Source organism: Poecilia formosa, unplaced genomic scaffold, assembly GCF_000485575.1.
Source record: "Poecilia formosa unplaced genomic scaffold, Poecilia_formosa-5.1.2 Scaffold62, whole genome shotgun sequence".
Classification (NCBI taxonomy): Eukaryota; Metazoa; Chordata; class Actinopteri; order Cyprinodontiformes; family Poeciliidae; genus Poecilia; species Poecilia formosa.
The window spans coordinates 2479654-2492086 of NW_006800001.1; the positions used below are offsets into that span (position 1 = coordinate 2479654).

The 12433-nt window shown below is 41.9% G+C and overlaps 1 protein-coding gene across 20 annotated transcripts in view; it reads left to right on the forward strand.

Moving 5' to 3' along the window:
- Positions 1 to 12433, forward strand: part of cast (calpastatin) — a 38106-nt gene that overhangs the window by 4106 nt on the left and 21567 nt on the right. For 3 of the 20 annotated variants that reach the window (XM_016672529.1, XM_016672525.1, XM_016672530.1), the window contains exon 1: positions 2164 to 2303. The exons of 9 other annotated variants lie outside the window; for them this stretch is intronic. In XM_016672529.1, coding sequence (XP_016528015.1) covers positions 2232 to 2303 — 72 coding nt within the window. In that variant the 5' untranslated portion in view covers positions 2164 to 2231. Of the gene's footprint in view, positions 1 to 2138; positions 2304 to 9453; positions 9662 to 12433 lie in introns of those variants that run through there. 8 more of the 20 variants (XM_016672523.1, XM_016672534.1, XM_007554292.2 and 5 more) reach the window with 7 other exon arrangements.

Consider the following 12433-nt stretch of genomic DNA (forward strand, 5'->3'; position numbering starts at 1 on the left):
GTGCCGGTCTGACCGGGACCGTGCCAGGGTTTGCTATGTGGAAGAGCCTGTACTGTTGCTCTGTTCTTACATGTTTCACGTATGATCGTTTCCATGAGTGCATGTGAAGTATGTTCCCAGGTAAAGGAGCCTGAAGACCTTTCGTGACTTTTATAGCGGCAGGGTGTGGAGGAAAAGGGTTTAGAAAAGGCACACTCGTGCAACTAGACTTGGTATGTCGGTATGTTTTTTTTTCCTACCCGAATAATCCCCTCTTTTTATTTGTGTAATAAATGCAGATATATCTCAAGTGATTTTCTCTAGATATGCAAACTAGGGAAATCAAATTAGAGAAAACTGGTAAAAGAAAAACCCATAATGGTTTTCTCAGTGACTTGGGATTGAGCCAAGAGAAAAACATTTCTGTACCATCACAAACGTAATCGAGCGGTTTCCTAAAGCTTTAACTGGAACTTTAATTGCCAGTGTGTCCATTTGAATCAATTATCTCTGGATTTCATATCTTCTGCTGTAGTCATCCGTCTTTAAAAAAAAAGCTTATTATTCTTCACTGTCAGATTGGGTAACACTTTATTTGAAGGGGTGTGCCTAAGACTGACATGACACTGTCATAAACATGACATAACACCTGTCATGAAATTAAAGAAGTCTTTATGAATGTTTATGACGGTTGTCATGAAGTGTCATTCGGTAAATAATGACACTTTTAATGCAAAGTTGCTCTAAAAGTTGCATTAAAAGTCCATTAAAAGTGCCAACTTTGCATGATTTTGTAAATAATGACAATTTAATGCAAAGTTGGCATTTTTCAATGCAACTTTTAGAGCAACTTTCAACCCTAGAGCAACACTAGGTGATGCAATAAAGGGTGAGTGAGGGATGAGGTCATCCCACATGTTTGTAAAGTTCCTGAAATGCATCCCACTCCCATATGTGTGTGTTGTTGAGTGTGTGTGTGTGTGTGTGTGTGTGTGTGCGTGTGCAGGCGGCAGTGGACGCTCCCTGTTGTTTTTACGTCACAATGCTGATTCGTTTCCATCAAACCCATTGTGTGTGTTTGAGGGAGGCAGATTTGCTGCTTATGAAGCCTTAATGATTCAGCTATTGAGACACAAGCGAGTGCGTTGTTCCAGGCTGGTTGAAACTGGTTGTGAAACCGTTTGGTTGTCAAGAAAATTAATTTGAAGTTAGGCTGAGGTGTGCTTCTAAAAGGCTGAAGAAGCCCAAACGGCTCTGTTGTCGGACTGAATGTGTCTCAGTGGTTCAATCAAAGGATTTTTTTTTTTTTTTTACCAGCTCACCCCACCCATTAACTGTTTAAAGAGAGACGTAAAGTTGTGGAGAAACGAAAGCAGCAGATATATGACAGAGATTGCAATTTACACTCTTGCATAATTTGTAAATTGTAAATGTAATGTTAGCTAAAAAAAACATAAGCTAAAAAAAAAACCCCACATTTGTTGTGATATTTCTTTTATTTGTTTTGCATATAGCAAGAGGAGTAGGGTAAGATTCAGGACGCTCACTCTCTCTCTCGCCTTCAACCTTTGCAAGCCTGTTTGTGTGTTCGCAGAAAAACACTCCCTACATTCCTGGCTGTTGAAAGCACGCTGCACTGCTCTGCTGCCCATATCAGCACAAAAAACCTTTCTTCCCATGGACTTTATTTTGCTCACTTTTAAACATCGACTATATCCAGGGTGTAACCTTTATCGCTTCCTGCTTTTATCTTTAAGACGTAAAATCAGGGTGGTAGAGAAAAGGGTCAAAGTTCTCCACTCAGCCTTTTTCTTCTCTTTGTTTACTCTCCGTGGTGATACAACGAGGACGTCGGGAACGTACAACTTTTATTACTGTATCCCTGTAGGAAGTTTGAACATGTGTTAATGCCATTGGTGTAATAATTGTATGGCATAAAGATATGAATGTTTTTTTTTTTCTATGCGCGTATGGCCTTGTGTGTGCGTCCAAACATGATCTGATGCGGCCCCTGGTCAGCTCACGTCCCCTTATAGCCCAGAGACAGTTACACCACTGCCTTCTCCGACTTTATCCAACATCTGATCCCTCTCTGCTCCTTAACCACACCTCCCAGTCGCTCTCCCCTCCCATCTCTTTTTTCATTTGTCGCTTCCTGCCTGCCTGCTGGGAACATGCTGCAAGCCGACAGAAAGGACTCGCAGGCTGACAAACACACACACACACACACAACACGCACAGATTGGTCGAACATGGGCCAGATATTGAGCTGGATCCGAGGCCCGCGGGACGCCCAGGCCCTGCAGGATGTGTCTGTGGAGGAGGTCTGTGCCAAACGTGTTTTATTTTGTATGCGTGTGTGTTTGTGTGCTTATGCCGTTATAACTAATCTAAATGTGTCCACGTGTGGTTTGTTTGGGGACAAAATTTCAAACAGCACATTTCTAATTTAACGAGCTCACAGTGCTCTTCGTCTGGTTTCTGGTGCTTGTTGGACAAAAGGACTTATAGGGGAAACTCACAGTCAACCCGAGTCAGACTTCACTCTCTCTCTCTCTTCAGGAATGTGGAAGGCTCCCGGTTTGCCTCTGAGTTCAGTGTATGTGCGTGCGTGTGCGTGTGTGTGTGTGTGTGCGTGTGTGTGCTGCTCGGAGTGAGATATTCAACCAAGACGGAGACAAGGCCTGCAGTGTCCAACTCAAGCAGAAACAAACATTAAAAACTATCATGAAAATGTAGTAACCATTCTAATGCTGTTAGGAAAAAAAGAGAGAGTTAGTTGGTTGGTTTTGGCTAACGTTTCAAAAAGGGGTTTGATTTCTGTTTCCCACCCTGAAACGCATTCCCATGTGCTTATCTAGAGCATCGGATGAAGCAATCTGACGTGCGTGTGTATCCGCAATAAGCCTAAATGTGTTCGACTTGTAAAACTGCATGTAGGTTGAACCCTGCAACCTCAGCCTCGTTATCTTTGGGCTCTCAACCTGACAGCCGGGGTGACTCCGTGGTGATTTATCCCAGACTGCGTCGATGTCACCAGCCTGTTATCAGGGTCGCTCTCGTTTGCTGTTAGGGGATTTTGTTTGCTAATGGATTAGCGGAAGAGGCCTGAGCGCAGAGAGCGTATCAGTGTGGAAGATGGGAGATATGTGCAGATCTCCTCCACTGAAGTTGATCCAAACAGAAGACTGCAAGCCTGGTGCTGGAGAGCTATTCTCACCTGCAGGTGTCATATGTACTCCTGATGCTCTGCAGCAATGTGCAAGCTCACAATTAATCACAATTAATAAGAGCTAGATAATCTGTGTGAAGTTCGGTTCACACGGGTTGGGGCTAAATTGATTTGTATTGATCGGCACCTAATTAACTGAACTGAAGTCGCAATCCCACTACGAGCTTTTTTTTTTGTCGTTCATCTCTGAATGATGCACATGTCAGTCTAGTTAGAACAATATAAACCCACAGTAATGATAATAGATCCATATTATTTACCAAAATGCCCACTTGATATCTATGTTGTAAATTAATCCAGAAATTTTTAAGGAAAGCAAAGACTTGCAGGCGCTCTGCACTGCCACGTATGTTTCATTTTGTCCTTGTTGTCTTGGAGTGCATGAACTGAAGTATAATTTTGCCGAATTTACAGTAAAGCTGTTTGTCATTTGCAAATAAAAGTCAAAAAGAAGAGTGAGGCATGCATGAGCAAAGACATGAAGACAGATCTGTGTGTAACTTGTTGCCGTAAAGTCGTGACCGTGGCTCAGGAAGTTGGAGTTCGTCTTGTTAACCGCTGGGTCAGCGGTTTGAGTCCCTGGTTTGTTTCTGTGGTGGTCAGAGGCCCAGTTGGTGCCGGTGCATGGCCAGCTTCTTCCATTGTCGCTTATCACCTCCAATGGGTGAATGACTGAATGTGGTGTGAAGCTCTTTTTGGGGTTCTCTGGCCAGTTACCGACTAAAGCAGTGGTGCCCAAAGTGGGTCCTCGAAAACACCGGCATCCTGCATGTTTCAGTTCTCTCCCTTCAAATGGTGGATCATTAGAAGGCCTAAGAGGAACACTGACATGATGAAAAGGTTGCTACGACCACAAGGGAGAGAACTAAAATGTGCAGGATGCCGGTGTTCTCGAGGACCCACTTTGGGCACCCCATGACCAAAGCCTCAGTTGTAAGAACAAGCAGTGCACATCTGCAGTTATGCACATCCAATAATGTAGTGTGGATGTTAGTGGGTTTATTCTGAACAGTGATGCTTTTCGTTGGAATTCACAACCCAGAAACGGGGTCTGGCCAGTGTTAGCTCTTTTTTTTTTAATCTAATGTGGGGAGCAGGATGTTTCCAGCTTGTTCCAATCACCCACGTCCGTCCTGGTTGTAGTGCAGCTGCAGCTTCTCCTGCTGCATACAGAGGACAGCACAGAGCCAACAGTGAAGTCAGTGTACTTCAGCACAGACACTGCACAGTACCAAAGAGCTGAAAGAGAAAGTCAGACAAAGGTCGGTGGGCACAGCAAAGCCTTTGTACAGTTACAGATCTGCAGATTTCTCCGTTAGTTTACCAAATTCTGACCTGACTCTGTCAGGGCGCCACAGCGTCGTTATCTTAGCATTTTGATTAGCTCGGTTGCGTGACACTGTTGTTGAGAATGCTTCAGATTTTCTCATGAGACCTGATATAAACAGAGCTGTTTAATACCATGCAGACGACATCTGTAAGATTTATTCTAGGAAATTACGTTGTCGTTTATTCAGTGTTGTTTACTCAAATAGTTGTTTACTCAAATAGTTCAGAAAGAATTTGGCTCAGCTAGCTGATTGCTATGCTAATGCCAGTTATGAGGGTCATCAATTGCATATTAACGTCTTCAGCTGATTTTTACTTATCAAATGCTGGCCTTTTGTTGCAGTTACACTTGCATAAAAATATTTTCATTGGAGTAATATGAAATTAGTTTAAAGTAATATACTTTATTTTAGTATCTATTTAGTAGGAAGGTATAGATCAGACTCTTGAGGCCAATTTCTTGAAGAGATTTGAAACTGATTTGATCACATTTTGATTAAAAAAAAAAATGCAGTTTGATTCATGCTGCTGAAGCTGAAGATATTACAGGTTCCTGTGTCAAAGAGATTGTTACCTTAACTTATTTCCAAAACAGATGCTGTTTTATAACAGTGAATAAAGCTAAAAAATATATATAAAACAGAGCAACTTTAAAGTTTGTTAATCCTTCCTGTTACCTGTCTGACTCTCTCTTTTTGCACAGATATCTTCCAAAAAAAAAGGTCTCCATTCTTCCTTCATTGTTACTGAAAGCAGCTGTCATTGAGTCTCCTCCCCTCTGTAACAGACTCTACACAGAAGAGAGTTTGCAGACTGACCGGAAGTTCAGTGCAGCCCTGCTGGGTTGGCAGCAGGAACTGGTGCCATGTGCATTTAACTGACATCATATCACACCGTGTCCTTATGCTTATAGTCAAAAGTCACAAACATGACCTGTGAAGCAATGTGTGGCCGCCGGTTCTAAGCAACATCAAAAATACAAATAAAGCAAAAGGAGAAATGGACCGAAGGGAGATGAGAATCGTCAGCGCTGGCGGGATGAATCAGCCTGGAACACAACACTGAACTCGGAGGATGTGTGCGGTTCCAGGAGAGTGAAACACAATGTTATGATAAACCCAAACATATCTGGTCCTGCCAAAGTCAGCTAAATGTAATCCTTTAATTTCCTTTAAGTTCTTAAGAACTGCCGCTGTTTTTCACTGCTCCCCTCCAGACTGGTGCTGTCAGATGTATCCTGTCGCTGTTCGTCAGGCTTGTTCTTGACTCAGTTGTTACATAAAACCCGCTGAGGCATACTGAGAAAACGCCAGAGGTGTCGTCCTCTGGCACCAAACTCTGTTTGTTTATGTACCATGACGATGTTCGCCATGTGATGTTTGTCCTGAAGAGCAGCGTTGAGAAATAAAGACCCTGCAGCCTCACACTTCCTGGATAATATGATAGTAAATCCTGATGTTGCAACTTGCAACGTAAGTTAATTGGGATATAATCTGATATATAAACACAAAGTAATACGTAATGTGAGATAGAAAGAAAAAGAAAATGTTTTTTTTTTTTTATGTTTTATAAGTAAAAATCTGAAATGTGTGGAGCGCCTTCAGGCCTTAGTAGTGGATAAACTTCGTAAATTTTTTGAGGTATGTCTGAAATCAGAAGACGGAAACTTTCATCCATTTGACTTTGCAACATAACTCAAATTAAATCAGATTGAATCAATTTAGTCAAATTAGAACTGAAGCCCACTGATCAAAACCATTCTGTTTGTATGCTTTAAATACATTGAATATCATTAAACTGAAGTAAACACATGAAATACGTTGAAGTTTGCGGTTATAAAGTGTTAAGAGTAAAAAGCCGAAGTGCTAGAGCTGATCAACAATGTTGCAAACGAGTCTAAGTTTTGTTGTTAGTGTGTTTCTGGCGTGGAGTGAAGCAAGAGTTAACTGACCATGTTGAAATATGTGAGCAGCTAAATTTAGCAGCAGTTCATGGACGGGCAGCAGGGCAGAGGATATCTGTGGATGACAGAGAGAGTGTGGGTGACAATGATGTAAATGATGGATGAGTGGAGAAGAGTTACACAATGTCACTATTTCTATTTGTGCTGATGCATTAAATCAGTTCAGTGCCATGCTCTTTCCACCAGACTGACTTTTGATGCATGGGGATATTGACACAGTAAGGTCAGAGTTGAATAAAAGTGTGTTGCCTGGATTTAAAAAGAAAAAGATTTGAGCCAAATGGTAAATTTCAGAAGAAATGAAAGTCCACCTCGGTTTTGCTTAATCATCAGAAATGCATTCAGATATTTGAATTGGATAGTTTTTAATCAACTCTGATCAGGTGATCAGCAGGTCAAAAAATAAATATAAAATTTGTTCATCAAATGCATAAAAAATAACTACTTAAAAAAAATGCATAGAGTCACCAACCAACAGCTTGATGATACGTTTTCTCAGTTGAACAAAAATCTGCATTTCATTTCATAAATACTCAGAATTACTACAGTATTCCTTGAACACATAATCACACACGGTCAAAATCTTTAAATGTTTTGTAATTAATTAAAGACTCTCACTTTTCACTGTTTTTTTTTGTTTTGTTTTTTTTTTGCAGGGTGGACTTGCGACATGTATTTGCCTCTTCCTGTTTTTTCAAGCTTACTCACTAATCTAAATTTATTGAACCTCCAAGACAGTAAATGCTGCCTTTAAGAATAGTGCTAACATGCTGACTGACGTGTCGACGTCTTTAGGAGAGAAAACGTCCAGTTTCCAAGTCGCAGTTCTGACTGGTTGACCTCTCCGTACCGCGGTAGGTCACTGCTTGTCAACAAACAAGCGTTTCCAGGGTTTACTCCGTTAGGCATGTGAATGCTGTGTGGGTACGTCGTCTCTGTGTCTCACAGACAGGAAAGTTTGTAGGTTGGAAACCCCGGAGAAAAGCACAGAGGCTCTGTTGTGTTTGTAGAGTCAGCAGGGGCAGAGCTGTTGGAAAAGATTTGCTCTGAAAGGGTCCTCAACAGCGAGAGGAGAGCTTCAGATGTCTTTGTGCGCGACAAGTATTTTTAGACGAGTGAGGACAGAGTCGTTCAGGCACGAGGCAAAAATAATACAAGGCTATGATTAATACATCACAGTCCTGATCGTGGTTCGTTTGTGCTCAAGGTGGTAATCCGAAATCTTAATCATCAGGTTGTTCTTTGTGATGTTTGAGCAAGTGAGCTCACATTTTTGCCAGATAAGTTTCTGAGAAAAGGAAAGCTGCTTCTGTGAAGACGCAAGAGAGGAAAGCATTTTAAAATGACAGGATTTAACAACAAGTCTGTGCAGACCAACACGTGTACCAGCCTCATGTTCACCCACAGCAACACAGACACACTCAATACAGATGCCGGACATTTTGCCGATCGTTCTGCACCGAACTTCTCAAGTACGTAATGCAGTCTGTGAGGCGTTTCATCATTGGATGTTGGACATAGTTAAATATTGGAGCAACATTTTTTTTTTTTTGCAATCAGAAAGGATTGTTTGGGCAAAACATTTCTTAGGATATAAAATATTAAGTGTCATGCTTTTATATTCTGTATATCAATAATTTATTTGGCCAGTTTAATGGACTCCACATCAACTTGGCGCTCACATCTGATGTGTAGTCTGTAGATGCTAAGGCTAGCATCAGAGAAACACAAATTAATCAGAATCAGCATCTTCTCCTGATATGGTGCAACTCTAATGCGGATATCAAAAGTAATTTCAACTAGCAAGATATGAAGTCACAATATGAGATGATAAAATACAAATCTTTTGCAAATCCAACAGCACACACATTGAAACTGTGATGGTAACTGTGATTACAGAAACTGAGTCGTTCTGATCAGCTGACCTAAACACGAATCAGAAACAGAGGATAACATTAAATTAGTTCAAGTATTTCGTAAAAATTCTGAGCATTTATATTTATAGCTCATGAAAATGATGCACTACCTTAAACTAACACACACACAACCACAAAATGGTTCGTTTACAGCTACGAAAGTAGAAGTGGAAACTAAGGAGCTGGCATCATGCATGTGCAAGCTTTTATTTTCCTCCAAGTGCTGTGAGAGTTTTCAGGCAGAAGAGGGCGCTGTTCAGAAAGCCCAGCCCTTCTTTACCAGTTTGAAACGCTTCCCATGTTGATAAGGAGTAAGTTATCTGCGCACTAAGCTATCAGCTTGTAAATTCTGTTGCGGCTCAGACCGTGAGAGTCCGCAAAGAGAAGAGGGATCACTCTGCCTCGTTTTTCTAAAACTTTATATAAGTTTTGGCGTCTGTCCAGGAGTTTTTTTTTCTTTTTCCTCCACCCTGGATCTACTTGTGCAGAACGACTGACCACTTTTACTTTTTCAGGTCTTCATTCTGTCATGTTCTCTGCTCCCTGCCTGGATTAGACGCTCTTTGATAAAACCCTCCTCCTGCTCTCTCACTTATTTTTTTTCCCTCTCCTCTCTGCTCAGACACATATAACAACACACTCGATCTTTGTTGTTGAAGTCTGTTAGATTCCTAAGCAGTGAGTGTATCGGACACACCCAGCCTACCAAACAGGACTACTTCTGCACATCCACGTTTGCCTCATCACTGCTTCAACCTTCACGTGTTCTTCCGCTTTAACGCTTCAAGTAGAAGCCATCACGCTCTGTTTTTTTTTTTGTTTTTTTTTAATATAAAATCAGACTTTAAGGTTTCTCCCCGCCCCAGACATTTTTTCTGGGTTAAGCTGGTTTAACTCAGTTTGTCATGCAGGGAGCAGCCAGTGGGTGGGTCACTGTGTGTCCAACCATCCAATCCGCCTGAGCCGGCTCTGCTGGCTGCGGGAGGAAAGAGGCGGAGACTTGTACTGGTTTTTTTAGGAGGGGCGGAGCAGCAAGTTTTGTGTCACTGGGCGTGTGTTGCCTGTGTGTGTGTGTGTGTGTTTGTGCGTGTTTATACGTTTGCATGTGAGTGTGCATGGGCTGTCTGCTTGACATATACTGTAAGCTAAAGTGCTTCCAGACCAACTGAACCAGCGAAAGTGGAGCAATCTTGACACAATCTCCAGCAAACTAAAGGATACACACGCAAATTCAGATCTATGGTATGTATCTCTAACTTACTGCGTGGCTGTTGATGGCAGTCTGTCTGTCTGTAGAGGCTTCCTGTTAGACTGATACCTGTCAGATTGTCCTGTAGCTATTGTCGAGGCTCAGACCACAGTTGATGTAGCGATCAGCTTGGTTCAGCCGGTTTCTGTGCGTCAGGTTAGAAAGAAACTGACTTTGGGAAGAGTCAAGGCGAGGTTTCCTTGCTGCTGGCGCTGTTATGTCTCAGGTAACACTAAAAATTGGATTAAAAAAAAATAAAGGGAACAGAAAACTATTCTGTTCTCATCAAATAGTTATGAGTGCATCCATATCCTCATCAATATAAGTTTGTCAAATCTGACTAAAGGGATTTGTATGCGCTCCTATGTTGTTGTTCTAGTCTCATATAGATGTTTCTTTTGATACTTCAGTAAAAAATGTCCTGTGTGGAAAAACAGCAAGTGGTTCAGTCGTAAAACGTTGGGTAGTTTTGATTAAAATTGACGTGTAACATAAAGACATTTTACATATTTCTTCCACCTTCTTCACTGTGAACTAAGGGCAACATGGTGAGTTGCCCTCTTCACACTTGGGTCTCTCTCTCTCTTCTTTACTAACTTTTAACCTGCCTACATACATCTGAAAAACTTCTGTAGCTCTCTTGCTGTATTGTTGTATTTCGTCTTTTGCTTAAATCCAGATTAAGATGGAAAACTGGGCATAAAACAGAAAATGTAACGTAAACGCAAGAGGCTTTCCTGAGTTTCTCCAGGCTTATATTCCCTTCGACAATGGCAAGTATGAACAGTATCGCATCCGCTCAGAGTCTTGTATGGCAGGTTTTTTAATTTACAGCATCACTCCTGAGTTTACTCAGCTGTCTGCTCGCTCTTGTCAGCTTCTCTAAAGTGAGAATATTCCCATTCGTTCACCTTAGTTCAAACTGAGGTGCACAGTGGAGGGGGAAAGGTCTCGTTACTTTTCGGAGATTACGTCATCCCCTCTGTTTAGGGGATCCACATCATCACAAGCTGCCACTGCTATTTAAAAGCAGAGTTAGCAGCTAGCGAGGAGTCGTTTTCAGCCCTGTTTGTAGTGGCGGGTGGGGCAAAGCATTAGTCATCAACTTTCATAGGAGGGCCGAGCTTTTATCACTGAAGTTGGGTGAAGTATCCATGTCGCGCTGCCTGTTTACAAATGACACAAAATGTAACGCGACGCCATACCCTGGTTACTAATATTTGTGCAGTTGTTGCTGTGTGAGAATGAATGATGGGCAGAGCTCAAGTGTGTCGCTTCCTGTGCATGTTGAAGACTGCAGGTTTCATGAGGCGCCCTCTTTTCCTGCTCTCTGGTCATGTGACGACTCTGCCAACTTTACCACTCAGCTTCTGCTGCACCGGGTAGTTGTGGTTGTTTGACCTCCAAATCAAAGCAGAATTATTTTTGATTTCCAGGCTTTTTTTTCTTTTTAACGGTTTGTGCATCAAGAGTTTCTAGCTGAAGTGCATCAATCATATTAACATTGTGTACATAAAGTAGCTTTTAGCTCAATATTATTCTAAGGTTGCACGGTGCTGCTTTGCTACTGGCTCATAATTTAAGCTTAAAGTCGGGTTGGTGAAAATCCTTCATTGTAAAAGAGGCGATGGAGGACGATCCGGCCGTTTGCTTGAGTCAGTGATCTGTGGCGTTTCAGTGAGAGGATTCCTGATGTTATTTTCTGGATCACCCAGGAAGAAGTGGTGACATGTGGCGGTGTGGGAGGAGATCTCCTCTTAAATGAAGAACTAAACTTTAGGCTCGAGAGCGTGGCCGGAGATGAGCTGTGAGAGAGATCTGAGTTTATTATGCCACCAGCTGCTCTCAGTGTAAATTTGCATTAATAAAAAAAGTTTTAAACACTGGATATCACACAGACAACCTGGAATTTATCACATTCTATCAATTTGTTGACTTTATTCATGATGTGGAGCAATATTGTTTTATTCCTGGACCCAAACTACTTTTATGTTTGTATCAGTCACAACGTCAAAAGTGGCAGTCTTTGGTGGATCTGAACAAACCCGGTTCAGTGTACCAATTCTGTCACCGGGTGACAAATGAAGCTCAATGTGACAGACGCACCCAGTCAATTCAACTCTCTCCTGACCAAAGATTACCTCTGACAAACATGAAGCAGCGACTGAATCTGCCTGGGGAAAAGCACAGCCTGACCGCCTCTGGTGCGTTACATTTAATTATTGAGTTTTTCTCAGCCAGTGAACGCTTCCAGACGTTTTTCGTTCGCCCCATCCTTCTCTCCTTCTCTTCGTTGTTGGATCCTTTTCGTCTGCCCCATCAATAAGTCTCCAGTTTGGCATGTTCAGTTGTGCAGAAAGACAGGATTCGATGCTAACCTCGTGTCATTTTGGGCTTGCTAAATCAATGTTCAGGTCTGGTACGATTTGATGAGGATTGTTTAAGCAGGTCGTAAGCAAGACACTGTTTAAACTTTTCTGGGGGAGAAAAACACTCAGAAAAGTTTGTGAGTGAATCTTGGAGTTGAACCTGACCAAAGGAAATGGAGAGTCAAAATTCAAACACAACCCACTTCATTTGCTAGTCGCATTTAATTGTGTAAAATATCCGAGACCTGCAGCTGCTTAAATTGAATGTGCATTTTGCTGAAGGGCCGTGTCCTGCATATAAACGGTTACCAATGTGTGCTTGTGGAAGGACAGCTTTTTGTCTTTAAGCTGCTGCGGTAGGAGAGCCATGAGGAATGTAGGAACGCAGCAGTCAAA